This window comes from Zonotrichia albicollis, chromosome 4 (genome assembly GCF_047830755.1).
Source record: "Zonotrichia albicollis isolate bZonAlb1 chromosome 4, bZonAlb1.hap1, whole genome shotgun sequence".
In the NCBI taxonomy this organism is placed as follows: Eukaryota; Metazoa; Chordata; class Aves; order Passeriformes; family Passerellidae; genus Zonotrichia; species Zonotrichia albicollis.
Genome location: NC_133822.1, coordinates 13,207,854 through 13,225,486, shown reverse-complemented (window position 1 = coordinate 13,225,486; position 17,633 = coordinate 13,207,854). Strand labels below are relative to the sequence as shown.

At 36.7% G+C, this 17,633-nt stretch overlaps 1 protein-coding gene across 2 annotated transcripts in view; it reads left to right on the top strand.

Annotated features, from left to right (window-relative positions):
- CCDC146 (coiled-coil domain containing 146) overlaps window positions 1-17,633 on the top strand; it is a 65,657-nt gene that overhangs the window by 20,975 nt on the left and 27,049 nt on the right. For both annotated transcript variants that reach the window (XM_074538827.1, XM_074538826.1), the window contains exons 3-4: window positions 9,171-9,253; window positions 13,439-13,645. In XM_074538827.1, coding sequence (XP_074394928.1) covers window positions 9,171-9,253; window positions 13,439-13,645 — 290 coding nt within the window. The remainder of the gene's footprint in view (window positions 1-9,170; window positions 9,254-13,438; window positions 13,646-17,633) is intronic.

The window sequence follows — 17,633 nt, the reverse complement described above, 5'->3', positions numbered from 1 at the left end:
TAAACATTAAGCAGACATTAGTCACACTTATAATCCTCAAGTTCCTGATCTCTGTAATGTTACTAGCTACTATTCACACCACATGCTTATATTGATAGTACAGGAAGGAGGCTTGGTCAAAAAACCCTTCTTGTTTAACCTCTGCAACAGTGCCTTCAGATTCCTGCACAGCACAAAAGTTGAGGCACTTTCCTGTGAGATGGGTTTTGAATGTATCTTCCTTGTATCCTAAATGAGCATCCCAGAACCTGCCATGATGATTTTAGTTATGTGACAAAACTCTATCTCCCCCTGTCACATGATAATAGTTCCCCAGCAATGAGGTAAAAACCACTCCCTGCCATTCAGGTGTAAGATACTGACAGCACTTTGGTTTTATTAAAACTGAAATGTTTGTAAAAGACAAAATTTATTATTTTAATTTGCAAGTAAAATTTTAAAATTTTTAATTTGATGCGAATTTTCTATTGTATCAGTCTAAAATCAGGTATTTTTGAAGCCTTGTTCTTGTGTATGGCTGCTACTGTCAAATGGAGAAAAGCTATCCCAGCCTCTTTGGAGGGGCTTTAGAAATAGAATAGAATTCTTAAATTCTTGTTATTTGGGAAGCCACATTCCTCCCCCACACTCTTGTTTGTTCAGTTTACAATTATCTCTGCTATCTGCTTTGTGACTTTGAAATGGAAAAACTGTTCTGTATCTGCAAAATGAATAATAATTATCCTTGATCGACCACATTCTATGATTTGCCTTGAAATATTTAAATGTATAACAAATATTGTTGTAATTTGTGATTGCTGTGCTACATTGAAAGCCTAAACTATCTTTAGAACTTTGTAACATCTAGAAGGGCAGAATTTTTTGCCCATACTGAGTGTAAAAATAAAATTCAGATAGTAAGGTGAAGAATCTCAGCTTTTCAGACATCTCTGTCCTGAGACATCTATTCCTTAGTCCCATATCTATCTTCCTTTTGGGATATTTACTTCCTCCTTTGCATGATACTTCAGTAATCTTGAGTTGCTCTGTTATCCTCCTGATTTCATTCTTGGTCTGATGTTCTGCTCCTAAGCTGTCCCCAGGGTGCCTGGAGTCCAGAAGATCCATTTCTCCTCCAGTCTGTATGCTTCTCCTGCCTGGAGCACCCTTGTAATTGAGTTCTGTCAGGGATTGGCCATTCCCAACAATCTGTCACATCTCTTTTCTTTCTTCAGGAACCCAAAATAGTATGATACAGCCTTTTTCATGTTTCATGTCTCCTATCCTTCTTGGAATAAATGAAGCAAAGTTTCAAATCTGAGTTTTTCAGCAAAGAAGGAGGACACTGAGTAATCTTAAGCTGTAAGATGCTGATGCAGTTTAACTAATGGCCGAAATATTGGACCAAATTTCAACTAAGACCTGCTGTTTGTTTATAAACAAAGTTTCTTCCCAGATGGAGTCGATCTAGAATGTTCTGCATAATACAAAAAACTTTAAGTTAAGCAATCACAACCCCCAAAAGTCAATGTTTTTCAACTGTGAAAGGATCTAACTGAATAACAGCTGGTGACTGTAACTGAGTCTTTTCTGCTAAGGTCTTTGCTGTGTACTTAAAGCTAATTTTCTTTTAGCTTTTAATCTATTTTAGTCTACTTTTTAGGAATCTATTTTTTTTTTCTTGTGGACTGAAGAGCTATCTTTATCATACAGACATCTTCCTAAAGATAAAAATAACTGACAGCTCAAGATACTCTGAAATTCTACTGAAGTTTTTAATTCTGTTCACAAAACTTCCCAGTGACTGCAAGGTTCAAGAAGTGATATATTTCATTTTATTAGACTTGTCTGAGATTGTTTATCCAAAGTTTATCAAAACCAGCATGAACCATTTCCCATGAATTTTTAGAATAAGGTTTTTTTTCTTTTTCTGGCAGATAATGGAATGTAGGTCAAGCAGAAAACAACAAAGCTATGACTGTAGGCAGATGTTAATTTAACTAGTGACTATGGCAATTTAAAACACAACAACTTGGCATCTGTTTGATTTCTGGCTTTGTTCTGGGAGTTAACATCTCCTGCAGAAGAATTGCTGCAAAATATCCAGGTTTGTCTAAGCAGTTCAAATGATTGCTATGTACAAACCGAAAGTACATTGGGACTCATTCATACAAACCATTTTGGTGGAGGAGATTAAATGTGTTGAGATTCAACTGCTGCAGTAATATTTCTGATTGTTTTTGTAGACTTCAGCAATTCTATGATACATTTTGACTGAGAAAGAGAATGCCCGATAATTAGATTAATTTTCAGGTTTTTCCACAATGTGGAATGTATACCAAAATTCCTTACAAGAAACAGATTCTGATTTAGAATTCTTTCTGATTAGCTAAATTGTTTTCTCTTTTAACTCAGTAGTCGTTCTTCATGCAAGCAGTCCTTATGCTGTCCACTGGATTGTGGGGCTACCTATTCAACTTCTTCAAGGGTCTGTAAGAACACATCAGAACAGAAAAGGAAAGGCAGTCCTATTCCATTTGATATTATAAATATTCTTGTTCAGATGCAGATTACATAGAACTAGTGGCTGCATGACTTCCTACCTTCTTAAATTGTTCATTGCTTTATTTATAAATTCTGCAGCAGGCAGAAAGGCACCACTGACAGAGCATGTAAGCAGTGGATACGATGTTTATATCATAACTGTAAATATAGTGCACATCATAAAATTCATGTGGTCAAAGAAAATCACTCCTTCTGTTAAGGTGAGGACCATATTTGTCAAGAAGGAGGTCCACAAAATTACATTCTTATTAACTCTCTTTCTCCTGTGTCATCTGATCTGCCTGCTCAAAATCTCTAGTTTACTGCTGACTATTTCCTTTATCTGTAGCTGTGGAAGATCCTGTAGTTAGTTCAATATACAGAGAATAAACCCAAATGCACTGTCAGAGTGATGATATACCAAATACAAAAACTTCTCCCTTTGTGTTTTCAGAAACATTCCTTTCTGATTCCTGCAAACCTGCTCCAATAAAAACACCAGTGTAAGACTGCGCTGGTTACTTACTATCCTGATTTGAAGCTTTGTAGCCAAAGGAAATTTGATGACAGCAGGAAAGCTGTGTCCTTTCCTGAAATGCCTGTCTTATCAGTCTCCTATGCCCTCTTTTCTGAGCCATGCAAGCCTCAGCTGGCCAGCAGCATCGTCTCACCCACTGTGCCATCTTGATTGTGGCTGATGTTTATCTTTTCCATGTAGGGATTGCTTTTTCCCATGAACCGGGCAACAAAACTACGGTTATGAACTACGCCTTGGGAAAGAATTTGGGATATTATTTTTCCTAATCATTATTTGTTAGTTTTAGGAGGCTCTTCAGCAGTTTATTTTTCATTAAAGGATGCCTGGTTCATCCATCTGTAATTAAAAAAGTAAATTGATAGAGGTTCAGTGTAAGGCAGTACAGTGTATCTACTGTACATAAGTGTATTTATGATTTGTGTGTATGCCATTACTTGTGTGTATGCCATTAAGTCATCCTCAATTGCCACCTGACTACATTTGTGCAACCAGTAACCTCATGGCTTCAAGTGTTGTTTTTGTCACCTAAATTAAATGTTTAGAAAACTCAGTGACAAATATTTTTCTACTTGAAAAACTAATAAATAGGCTTTTTCTATGGACTTCCCATGCTTATTCTGGAGGCTTCTTCCTATAATAAATGTATATAGTTCCAGGTGAGAGTGACTACATCTTATTTTTAAATTTCATTTACTGTATGTATTTAAAATTTTCAGTGCATTTTTCCTTACTTTCTGTCATCGTAACCTTTCTCTAGAATACTGACTTAAGCAAGGCATATCATTCTCTAAATATCTGCAGTATTGCTATTTCTGTGTGTGCTTTCAATGTTTCCCAATCTCCAAAATGGAATGCAGAATTGCATACCAATAACTACAATTTATTGCAAGCTGTTTACCATCTTAAATTAGTGACTTTTATCTTCTTGTTTTAAAATACTTTGAAAAATGTGCTGAAGCCTGAAATGTTGTTGGGTAGAGAAATTATAATTTTGTAAGTGTTGATCTTCCATATGTGTATGAATATTTGAGATTAATTGAAAAATACACAATGATTGAATGAAAAGTATAAAGATTATATTTCCTTGTGTTGTGTATGGCTTTTTTCAAAGATTGTCAGAGAGGTTCCAACCACAACCTTTTAATTGCTTTTCCTTCATTTTTGGCTGCTTCATCTTGAAGTAACCAGGACATGATCTTCAGAATTAGTGAGAAGTTTTGAACTGGCTCTGAGCAGTGGGCTGAACTTGAGGAGCAATCTTTAGTTCCCTTAGTGTGTTATCATGGATCCAAGATTTTGCCAGGATAATTTGGCTATACCCGGCACAGGCAAGCCCAACACCTGCAGATATCCCTAGCCCTGTGATCCTGTGGAGACTGGTGTCCAGCAATAGGGACAGAAATGCAGGAGCCGTAGCATGGGTTCAGTGTGCTTGTACCTGTCGCCCTGCCACCATGTTGAAACAACCCCTGAGAAGGTGGCATTGCCTTCTCCCCCAGATACGGCACACCTGAGCTGTGCCCAAACTGTGTGGCTTCATGAGGGTTTTGACAGAGGAGGCAGAGCCCTCTGTTTATAGAGGAGAACTTGCCCTTTCTCTTTGCTTAATGTTTAACCTTTAAATATTATATGAAAGAGGTAAGAAAAGCTCTTCAAATAAACAGCACAGAAGGGAAATTCCAAACCGGACAGAACAGACTGGGCAGAAGAGCCATATGCCGAGGGCCTAATACTATACTGAAATCTTAAGTGTATACAAACTATAAAATATATTAATGCCTTGATATTTTTCTCTAGTCTTCTATTAGGAGGCAAAAGAGTTGTTTGATGAAACATTTCAGATATTTGAAATAGCAAGTGAATATAAACTGTTGGAAATTCTGTGTTAAAATTACACCAATTGTAGTCACAAAGTCTTGTTACAGATACAAAACCTACAACTTAGCATGAAGGAAGGGAAAGCATTATTATTCCATTTGAGCTTAGAATACATTTTAGTTGTTTTGCAGTAACTGAAAACATAATTAGAAACACGTGTTAGCTACATCATTTCTCCAAAATGCAGAGATCCTAGGCACTGCTGAAATTGAGTTTTTCCTAAGAAGCCTCAAGTGCTTCACTTTAATAATGATTGTAGGTAATTGATGTTAAGTGGTAATTTCTTGGTGGTGACTTTGTTTTTCTTCTGTGCTTATTTTGTGTGCTTTTTTATCAAAAAACTCTGAAAAGTAGGACCAGTATTCAGATTCCATCATCTATTTATGTTTAATATTTGGCTGAATTTTATTAATTTCTGGAGAGTCCCAAAAGAACTTTAAGAGCCTTGAAATTTGAAATGGGAAATGTGCCTAGAGTTCTTATTTGAGTTAGAGAAGACTTGTTTTGGAATTTCAGATGAGCTCCTTGCTGCATTGTTTTGAGTTGACTGTCAGAAGAAATTTAATATAATCTGATAAAATGGAGAATGCCCATTGCAGTTAATGCAGAGTGAGGAAGTGTTGATGAAGTTAGGGCCAGATTTCACTAGTTTTGCTCACATGAATGAGTACCTCATTTATGAGGTGGGTCCTCTCCCTTCTGTGGTTTTAATTCCCATTCCCATTCTGACATACTCTCTTTCTTACTAACATCTCCACCTTGCAAGCTTGGAGAAACTACTGTGACCTTAGATCCAGGGGCTCATGTGCCTGAAGTCAAGCTGGAAGGATATAAAAGAGGTGTATAGTGTATAACCTCACATAATGCTCACTTTTTCTTGGCATTTTCATCAGGAGATTTTTGAAGATGGGTCTGGTGGGGAACTGTTAGTAGCAAGTGAATATGAACTTGCAGAGAGAAAAGTTTTTCAGGTGTACATAACAGCTATTTGAGCATAAGTATGCTCTGTTTTTCTCATGGACTCCTGCATTTAAATGAGTCCTGCTCAGAGACAGAATATCTACCTTTTCTTGCTAGACAAATATTCAAGATATGTCCTTCCCTTTCACCTTTTCTGCAATATTTTCCTCCACATTTTTTGTAATAGGATAGAATGTCCAGCACTTTGGGACTTTTCACTGATTGAAGGGAAAAAATTGCTTTGAAACTTGGGTTTGCGTTTGGTTTTGATTTGTCAGATTTTGTTTTGTTTTTCTGGTAGAAAAGCCAGACTTCGAATCACGTAGCAATATAAAAAATTGTAACAGTTAGAAAATCACAAGGGCAATTTAAGGGTAACTTAATATGGTAAAATAAACATAACAGAAATTTTGCATTAAAAGAAAAAGATTCAAGTAAATCCAGTAATAAGACACATAATTCCATGTAATTGCATTTATGGGAGTATGGGGAAATGGAAAGCAGAAAGTTGCCAGGCAACCATTTGTTAAAAGACAAATCTTCATCCAACTTTCCAGTAATTCTGCATTTAGATAAGGAAAATTTATTCTGGTTTATCCAAATGATTTATCAATGTTGAGTGTGTTTGAAAATGTATGGTGTCTCAGTACATTATAAAATGAGAAAGAAAATCTGAGAAAAGCAATATACAGTTAAATACAACTGACATGGAATGGGACTGGAAGACTCAACAAGTCAAGAATATTTATCCAACTATGTTCCAGACTCCAGATCTGAGATCACCGGTACAATAAAATTACCTCAGTTCTTGCAAGGGCATTATGGTTAACACAGGACCGAAATGAAAGTCATCCTCAATTGCCACTTAGAAGCCCTTTTTTTTCTCACTTCTCTATCTTCTCACTCACTCTTTTACTTTTCAGTGTAGCAATGTAAATAGTTACACTGAGGAGACCTACATTTCACCTACCCCAGCAAAGTGAGAGCTTCTGAGCAATAAAATAGACCGTGAGTGCATAAATACTCTTGGTTATTTTAGCATTAATGTGGGACAGGCCACCTTGAAAGAATTATATATCTTTATATCAGGGGTATATCTCGTCTGGTTTTATCATCACAATTAATTCAATTTTTCTAGAGTAGGATCACATTTGCTCCCTTCTTCCACAAACTATTTCTTCCCCTCAAACAGTTGCCTCTTTCCCTTCTGCTGTCCCAAGAATCTTGGAGGAAAGGGTATGCCAAACTTTAATAACAAATCCTGGGACCAGGGTAGCCCAGTGCTGCCTCTTTGATGGCTCTCCCAAAAATGCTGTGGTAATGGGAACTATCTGGTGATGAAACTTTCCAGGAAAGTGAGACCACATCCATGCAGCCTGTCCTGTGTAGTCCTCAATGCTACAAGTCTTGAACCTGCATAGGACCAACCTTCTTGAAATAGAGCTCTTAGCTCTGAACTGAACTGAGAAATTAGGTGTGAAATCTGTAAGGAGTTTATGGACATTAAAAAGACACAGCCTCCAGGACAAGCAAGGTTATTTCTGTGGAAGCATTGTCAAACATGGTGTAGATCTGCAGTGAGAACCTAAGCAGGAAAACAACCTGTAATTCACAGGTACAGATCAAAGGAGTGTGGAGAAAGCACATTAGTGAGGCACCACACAAACAGGACAACTATACCTCTGTATGAGGCTAAGAAATAAATGGGTTGAGAAAGGGAAATATTTTCTTTCTCACAGAAGACCTAGATAGTATTTTGAACTTAAGTGAACAGTATCTTTGATCATACAGAATGCCAAAATAAATATTTGAGAGCTGCTTATCTTTAATCTCATGCAGACAAATGAAAGGCAGACCTTCTATTCTTGGGGTCTCAGGGAGCAAAGATTGTCTTTGCTATGATGAAATATTTTGAAACAAATCTTCAAAAAAACTTTAACAGTTATCAAGAAAATATATACTTCCCTTGACATATTGACATGTATTCTGCTTCTTTGCCATAGGATTAGTTCTAAATGGTTTCCTCTGAATATTCTGAAGGTTGAATTATTACTGGTAGTATTTTCTTGGAGCTGTAGTAATTTCACTTCTTATTTCAGATCTGCATAATCTCATTTCTTGGCAGGGTCCCATAGAAGTTGCAGGTTTAACTTGCTGCCCCACCAGGGTAGCCATGGACTTTTATAGAGGTGGATCAGCTTACATTTTTTAATTGGATTTAAACTGCTTCTCCCTACTTGTGACCAAAGGAGGGGAAGAGAGGTTTTCTAAAGCAATATCACCCAGGAAAAGTGTGGCCAGCAGGACCAGGGCAATGATTGTTCTGCTCCACTCAGCTCTGGTGAGGCCACAGCTCAAATCCCATGCTCAGTTTTGAGCCCCTGACTGCAAGAAGGGCATTGAGGTGCTGGAGTGAGTCCAGAGAAGGGAACAGAGCTGGGGAAGGGTCTGGAGCAAAGTCTGATAGGGAGTGGCTGAGAGAGCTGGGGGTGTTCAACCTGGAGAAAAGGGGGCTTGGAGCAGAACTTAGTGTTCTCTACAACTACCTGAAAGGAGGTGTAGCCATGAGATCAGTGTCTTCTCCCAGGTAACAAGTGATAGAGCAGAAGCAAATGGCCTCAAGTTGCACCAGGAGGGGTTTAGATTGGATATTAGGAAACATTTCTTCAGTGAAAGTGTGGTCAAGTGTTGGAATGGACTGCTCAATTAAGAGTTTGAGTCACTGTCTCTGGAGGTATTTAAAAGACCTTTTCGATCTTGGTGTTTGCTGAAGATCTGCACAGGTGTGTAAGGTCATGTGTTCTGTTGCCTGGGGGTAATCCAGCTTCAGCCTAGCTCCTATATTTTTTACAACCCTATTGCCAGCAGAGATGCTTTAGTCCTCAGTTTTGCCTGTGCAGGCCAGTGGGTTTGTACCAAAACTGAACCTGTGAAGCAATGAAAAGAGGTTACTTATGGCCTGAGTTCAAAGTCAAGACAGAATTATCATGAAATATTAATATAGACCAAAAGTCAAAGAAGAAATGGTACAGTGCAAGTAGCACTGTAGTTGTGATAGAAGAATTCTTTATGTTCTTATATTTATGCATTGAATTTTTATGAAAATAAGCAATTTTTTGTCTGTTTATTTGATTTGGTGGTGTATTTAATTTGTTATGTTACCAAAGTCTGTATAAACTGAAAGGCTGCCAATTACAGTTATAAAAAGTTGCAACAGAATGAAAGTATTAGTTCTTAGGAGATTTCATAACTGTGTGTTTGCCTTCCATAGCTACTTTCTGCTGGAAAAATCACAGACACCAGGGTAGCTGAGCTGAAGGAACAGTACACCCTGCTGCATGAGGCTGTGATAAGGTATAATATTCCTTTTCAGACTTCCAGTAGCCAAAGCATTTTGTTTTTAAAGTACTTTCTGCTCATGCTGAAGCCTAATCATCATTTAAGGCTTTCTTGCTGTTATAGTTCATAAACAGGAAGCCAGAACACAAGGTTGAAAACCACTACTATTTAATAGGAACTTTCAAGTTAATTTGGGATACTTAAATATTTGTTTGAAACACATCTTTGTTTCTGATAACATAATAATATTGGGAATGGATGTACAGACTGTAACAGACAGCACCCCTGTAATTATCAGTAAAATCAGCATCATGATATTCCTGTTACATTCCTGTAATGCATACCATAATATCCACTGTATTAACCATATTTTATCCACTTTCACTGACAGTCCAAATTGAAAACTTTATGGCAATTCTGTCATTAAAGCTAAAGCCTAATTTAAGTATCCTAAAACTAATTCAGGTTATAGCCCCTTATTTGGATGATGCTGTGATTTGCTGTGCCTCCTGGCAGTCTGATTGGCAACAAGTGCAAAGTAATGTAAATAATTTGAAAAAGGGTTCTCAAAATACTTAGATAACAGTTTTCTTAAGGATAGCTGAGTCTTCTGGTTTTGTCTTAATAAAATGCAGAGTTTGGATATGGTTCTGACTCTGTGAAACATCACGTGACTTTATTTCAGATTGCTGAAATAGACAGGAAATCTTTCTGAGAAGCACAGTTAAAAACAGCTCTTCAGTGTTGTTCAGGTTCCTAGAAAATACAAGAGGACTTTTCTAACTGCTCAGATCTAAACATATTTTGTGCTGTTTGGATTAATTGATAGAGTTTCTACCACACTGGTGTTTACTGAGCTGAAGCAGAAACCAGTAGCTGCTAATTAATTGATTTTCAGCCAGTGTTAGTTTGAAAACAGTCTTTCATTGGAGAAATACAAACATATTCCTACATGTTTTATGTATTTATACAGTATTCTTTTTAATGGGACATTTATTTATGTAAAGGCAATCTCTTTGCATGTATAGCAAGTGAAATAGGGCCTGAGTGTAAACAGGACTCAGCTGTCCTTTCTGTCACACTTAAAACTACCCTTAACAGAATGCACCAAAAGCATGAAAATGTTAGATGGTAGATTACATCTCTCATTCTTTCCATCATTCTCACAGGAGTATGAATTGGCCATGCTTCTGTAAGAAAGTGGATCAGAGATCATGATGCCCCATTCTGTATTGGGTGTAGTTGTGTCACAGCAGAACACCAATGTGTGAGCAAGCACTAATTCTCACAGATAAATTTCTCCTACTGCTAAAAGAAAGCACGGGAAATCAATTACCAAAAATAGATAATGATCTCCAGTATATTTTAAGAATACCAAAAGTGGGATTCAGACATCAAAATTAGGATTCAATTGTCCATATGTTAGCAAGTAGACGTGCTTATCTGAACAAGGTACCAAGGGCCCCTTAACACTCTATAGAAAGAAATAAGGACCACACACTTCCTCCTTATTCAGCCATCTGCAAGGGTCTGGTTTTCTCCATCAGCTGTAAGGATTGTCCTGGTGGTAAGTGCAGTATGTGTGTATATTCTCTTCCTGCAAAGAACCCTTCACAGGATCAATACTGCTTTTTAATTGTTAGTTCTTCACCCTAACACATGCTGTACAGTTCTGTAGATCAAGAACTTATTTTTTTCACATATCACAGTTGAATTCAATCCCTTTCCTGATTAATGCCCATCTCTCCTAGTGTTGTTGCAATGCCACATTAAGACAAATGACACAGGATGAGGTTTTCAAGCTCTGTAGTTTTTTTCTTTCCTTTATTAGCGCATAAAAATCTCAAGGAGAAAGCCTTATATATCTTAAGTAGCCCAGTTCCCTGTGACAGCTGTGCCAAACTGTTGCAACTGATGTCTCTGATATACAATACAGATTTGTCCAATATCATGAGTGCAATTACTCTGTGTGCAGGTAGTTTCCAAGGCTGTTGCTAATGTACACAGAGCTATAAGTGCAGTCCTCTGTTTAGTGGCAAATTTATTTCTTGCTTTCAGTTTGGCACAATTTGGCATTTCTAAAAGCTGAAAGATGTCACCTGAAAGATAATATATTTGATATTTTTCTTCAAAGTCCTAAGTGGTTTTGAATTTATGTTTGCTGAGAACAGACTGTCATCCCATTGTGGTGCTCTCTCACCCATCCGCTTTGTAGTAAGGCTGCATCTGAAGTTGAAGTATCTGATCTTGTATCTGGCCCCTGAAAACCTTTTTAATCACTCAATTATGTGGCCTAGTTGTAGATTTTATTTATATTATCTCAATTTAGGAACCTAGTATGGATCTTCTGTTAACCCAAACGGGAAGATACTCAGGTAATAATGAAGATTCATTAGCAGATTGGGAATCTTAAGCCTCTGCTAAATGACTAATTATTTCACAAATTCAAAAGCTGCCACATCAGACTTCATAAACTTAGTTTTGCAGTCATGGGATTCTGTATTTGTACATTGCATAGATGTGCAGTTATTTCTTCATTGTCTTCAATTAAATTCAAATTAGAAAATACTGTTGACATCTGTAGGGAGCAAAATCTAGATTCAACACTCAATTCTTGTTTCTGTTTTTCTTTTTTTATTATCTTGAAAGAATAAATACTCAAAATTTTGTTTTTATGAATTCACTTACATGTTTATGTAACTGTTTGTAAAGTGTATATGTTATGAAAGAATTATGTTTGAAATTGTGTATTACTACAACCAATTATATTTTATCCCACAATTGCATACTTTCTGTTAGATCTAAAGATTTAAATATTATACAGAATCCAGTGTCAGTAAGTCTGTTTATTTTTTGCTTAACATATATGTGTAAATACATGAAATTATTTGTTCATGATGAAGGCACACTGGTTTCTCTTGAATTCTGTGGTTTTCTTATTTTCTAGTTTAGAAACAGGAAGTTCTTATCTAGGGAGAAATGTTGCACAAATCAAAACTTTTTCTTCTATATTATTTCAACAGTGTGCAGTATTGTCAGTTTATATTTTGTATTTTTAGCATCATTTTGCCATCTCAACTCTATTCGTTGGTGTGATATGTAATTTCTCTTTCTGTTTAAGGCATAAATGTCAAATTTGAGCCAAAATTTATGTCTAGAGTTTCTCAATATGGGAAATTCTAAGTTCCTTTGTTTAAAAAAATTGCACTATATTTTTAATTAGTAAAATGCAAGTGATAGAGTTCTTCATTCTTCTACAAAATTTGTGACAAATTTTAGTAGACCACTATATAAAAATCATACTATAGTAATATTGAGGAGGCATAAACAATATTTCTGTAGCATAAAGCCTATGTTCATGTGTAATGCACTGTATATGAATTTTCATATTTTGTTCCCTTTAAGAGTTTTCTATAATAACCAGTGTATTTTACTAACAGCCTTTTGGATGTTTTCAGCTATCACCACACAAGTTTTTAAGTATATTATGAATACCAGTCTCCAGACACTGACAGGTGTTACTTTGTTGTTTCTGTGGACATAGTCTGGTGATACAAAGCAGATTATTGATCTACAGGCCTTATAATAAGGTTCCACAGATGTCCAGAACTGTATTTTCAGCTTTTGTATGTATAACATGAGTTATTTCAGGTCTTGGTGACACTACAGCAGTAGCAAGACGTAATTCATCACTGGGTAGATGTTCTGGTGTTAATTAAGAACTTAAAGTTGTCATATAGTCCAGACTGGGCCTTCTCCTGGTGGATACTTCACTATTATAGATCTGCAGTCTTAATCAGATCTAGCCTTTGGTACTTCTTAGGATAAAATGGATTCTTTGTCTCTTCATTTTTGTCCAGGAAGTGTTAGACAAATAAATTTGACTAAGTAACAGTCTGCCATCTGGTTAAAATTAGATCAAATGAATCTCACTCCAACTGTAGGTATGCAGAAAAACACCCTTGAGACCAGATTCCACTGCTCTCATGGCATCATAGGATGATTTGGGTTTGAACAGAATTCAGGAGGTCCAACCTCCTGCCCAAGCCAGGGTCAACTAGAAGGTCAGCAAAATTATACAGATCTTAATTCCATCTCATCTTGCAAACCTTCAATGAAATATTATAGGTATGTAAAGAAGTATAAATACAAAGCTTGTACTTCACATGGACTAGTTCTAAACCAGTCTATTTAATGCAGTTTACAGGAATCTGAGAGCCATCTGTTGCAGGAAGCTGAACGCCTGAGTGCAGAACTGGAACAGCAAAGTGAACTGGAAAAAGCAGAACAGCTCTCTGAAGAAGCTCCCAGTGAAGGTTCCCAAATAAGGCAACAACTTTTCAGCTGCCGAAGTGAATGCAATGCTAGTAAAGGAAGAGTGAATGAAAATCGGTTGAAGATAGAATGGTAGGTGAAAGTGGTCAAATGCTGCTGATTTTATCATAGGTAATGTCAAAAGGTGATCAATAGAATAAAAATCAATCTCCTTAACATTTTACATGGGCACATTTCTTGATGGCTGTCATGAAATGAATTACCACAAACTTTCCCCTGTCACAGCAACATGTCAGTGGTGAATAAATTTGCCATGGTCAGATTTGTAAATAGTTTTAAATTTAGAACATGGATGGGGTTCTTTGAAATGCTTAAGTTTAAAATGCTAAGTTTAAAATTTACTGCATTGGATGAATAATATTTAGGTGGGGAAAATTAACATGAGCAAATCTAGCCTAGAACACCTTCAATACAAATGTTTAAAATGTCTCAGAGACCTGTTGGCTTGGATTTTATGGAACAATGTCATAAATAGACCCAATACTATTTTTAACATCACTAGCACTGTGTGTTCAAGTTTTTCTATTCAGGTATTCAAAGGGAAGTACTTGTATATTTTAATATTAGAAAAATGATAAATTTGCTGTGGAAGGAGTGAAATCTCTAACATTTTTATATAAAGACAACAGTTGAGAATGAGCTTGGTATTGTATACATTTCAATTATCTGCATACTTTATAGTAAAATTGCAAGCAGAAGTATTCCATTTGTAAAAATAATGTACCTAGATGAAATCAGATTTTTATTTTGTGGGGGACTTTCTATTTTTACCCATCTTCAATCCAGCTGTAGTGTCATTGGTATGTATATAAACACAAGCACACAATGTCAGCATCTCAGCAGTTAAGATTATTATTCTGCAAGGAAATCAGTAACACTGTACACACTGCATGGAGCAGGTTTTGCTGGCAATTCTTTCTTCATTTTTTTTTGGTTTTATAGAGCCAAGTGTTTGCTCTAAGAGAAAAAGAAACTTGAGAATGAAACAAGCTGGGAGTGGGAAAGAAACATGGAAAGCATCTGGAAAAAATTATTTGCTATGAGATAACTAAGAAACATGAAATTTCCTGAAATAATTATTAAATACAGAATTTACTGCAATTTCCAAGCAGTCCAGAAATGAGTTCTTCAGAAGTATCATGCTTTTTAACCATTTGTCCTCATGTATCTTTTGACCATTTTTCTCTGATTTTGCATCGATTTCCAAAAATATTGTGAGGATTTATATGTTTAGGTAATATTTTCTCATTCTCTATTTTCTATCTCCAGTGAAAATGAGAACTCTATTCCATACAAAATGCAGTGTAGGTATTTTTCCAGTTATCCTTGCACATTTACTGGATTAATTTTTATATATGAACTGAATATCTTGTAAATTAAAAATCCACTTTTTGTGTCAGTCATGCTGTAAAAAATGTTCCTTCACTGTAGTAAGAAACTTATGTCTTATGTATTGGCCAGGATCAAACCCAGCTGTAGAGTCTGACCAGAGAGGTCTGTGAGGTGCATTATCTAATGGAAACCAAAAGGGCAGCTCCAGCCTCTCGTGATGTGGGGATTTCATGAGCCAAATACAGTCCTCTGTGTTTGGGAATCCTCAGCTGACCTCTATTCCTTTGAACTTCTCCTGTCTCCTCTAGAACAAACTTCTGACACTGCAACACGCTGGGCAAAGCGTTCCACAGATTAACTACGTAACAGCTGCCACCTCCTTACTTTTTAACCTGACCCCTACAGCTTCATTTAGTGCCCTGCAGTTTTTGTAATGGATGAGACAATGAGCATCTGCTTCACTGCTGCAGAATGTTTGATAGATCTCTTTTGTACAACTCTTTGCCCCTTTTATTTGTCAATTTTTCCAACTCAGGAGCTACAGATTATTTAATTGTTCTCTATTTGGAATCAGTTTTATGCCTGATGGTAGCATTGGGTCTTATGTGTGTTGTGGGTGTGGAGTGAGAAGGATGTGCCTGGTTTTATGTGGATTTGCTTACTGGGAGAGAAATTCCAGAAATATTCAAGAAATTATACTAATTTTGAGTTGGACTAGTCTGGAACGAACAGGACTCATACAATATGTGTGAAGAATGGGTGAGTGAATGTAGGGAAGAAATGAGAAGTGGACTATGAAGAAAACCAGATTGTGTGAATACATGTTTGGAATGAAGGGATGAGTTTGGTGCCTGTGAAAGACAGTGAAAGTGAATATCCAGAACAGAGTTGTGAGTAGCAGATGATCTAATAGTAACATTGATGTAAAATGAAGATCCATATGCTTGCTGGTTTTGTCCAAAGAGTAAAGCAATGTTTTCTGAAGTATTTGGTGCATGGACAGTGTCACAGAGGGGAGGAAAGCTCCATCAAAAGTATTAGAAGTTTGCTGCTAGGTTGCTGTTTGGTTTTCTTAATTTCTCAGGATAAAAAGTCATGGCCCAACCTCTCTTGGCCCTTGATCTCTCTGGAACGGAGTTTCCCTTGTTGTCCAACTGTGTTAATACAGTCCCAGCTGTGCTTGGCGCTTACAAGTAAATTTCTCTTTGGGAATTATGACTAATGGCTGTTCAGTCTGAAAACAAACATGTTGTTTATTTACTTTTATATGTATAGCAGGCAGGGAACATGGAGGGGGAAAGGTTTTGAAGGGTTTATCTATGTTTCTTATCTACTGCTTTATCCTTTTTTTAGAATGTCTACTCAGACCTAGTGCTGAGCTGGAAGTGAGAAATCTGGTCTTGTTTCCCTGGTTTCTGCAGATCTCTGTTCCCCTGTTTCTGTAAACCTTTATTTCTCTGAAGCATCCCTCTTATCTCTGATGACTTTATTTCCTGCCTTAGTTCACTTTCTCTGGTATCTAAGAGTACTTAGCACCTTTTTTGAACTTTGATTCAAATCTGACAACAACAACATTTCACACTCGAGGAGTTGTACAGATATGCCATAACATTAGCAAAAGTCTCAAGGTCTCTTAATATTCCATACTCTTCTATCCCTATTTAATTTCCTATTTGCTTGCCTCTGTAAACAATTTTTCCAGACCTTTCTGAACAGCTGAAGATGATATTTCATTTTCTGGTTTAATTCTTTCTAGTTCCAATGAATAGTCAGCATTCCCAGAATAAATGCAATTGCTTTCAGCATTGAAGTATCATCAGGTTTTCAGGAATTTTGTGAGTTTTTTCATAATTTCAATAGATACATGAGGTATTTAGTGTATTTCTTGATACTCCTCAGCTGTCAGGGAAGTCACCCTGAGGGTGACTGCATGTCTGGGGTGTGTTCCCACTGTAGCCATGTGCCTCCTCTCCCAGTTTGTGGCCTGCTCTGCCATATGAAGTACTGGGCTCATTGCTGGTGTGTCTGCCTCAGAGCTCAGGGGGAGAACAAGGGTTGGAAGGATTTTACTGACCTTATTATAAAGCTTGGGACACCATCCCAAAGTCAGAGCTGACTCTGGGAGTGTTCTTCCTCTCAAAAAGTACTTGGCAAGGGCAATAAAGTAAAGGGAAAAAGCGTCATCTCCACTCAGTTCTGCTAAAATTGCATTCAGAGCCATGACATTTCTTCATGTAATTGATAAGAAGCCTCAGTAAGTAAGAATATAGATCAAAAAATCAAATTAGTGGAACAAGAAATGAACAATCAGTGTGATCAACAAGGATTTGTTCTGGCTTAAGGAGACATTTCACTTTAATGTTTGTGTGAGTCTTGGAGTTCTGATTTATGAGACAAAATAAAGATCTGGTTTTCTTTGTTACACAATGGTATCAAGAGTTGTTTATTGTTGAGAAATAATAAATATTAAATCTAAATATATCATCTAAACAGTTCATTTAAAAGTAAGCAATTAATTTGTACTAAATTTATCTATAACAAGAGTTTGTGATATTAAAGGTGCCTGATGCTTGAAAACAGTTTTATTTGAAAGCCCAGGTCCAATCTCCAGCTCTTACAGTGATTTGTTCAGGTAACGAAAGAGCTCCTCACTGAAGCACTCTGCAACTGCAGGCAAGTTAGGATTGCAAAACTGATTTTGTCCTTGTAGAAGCATTGCAAATAAGGA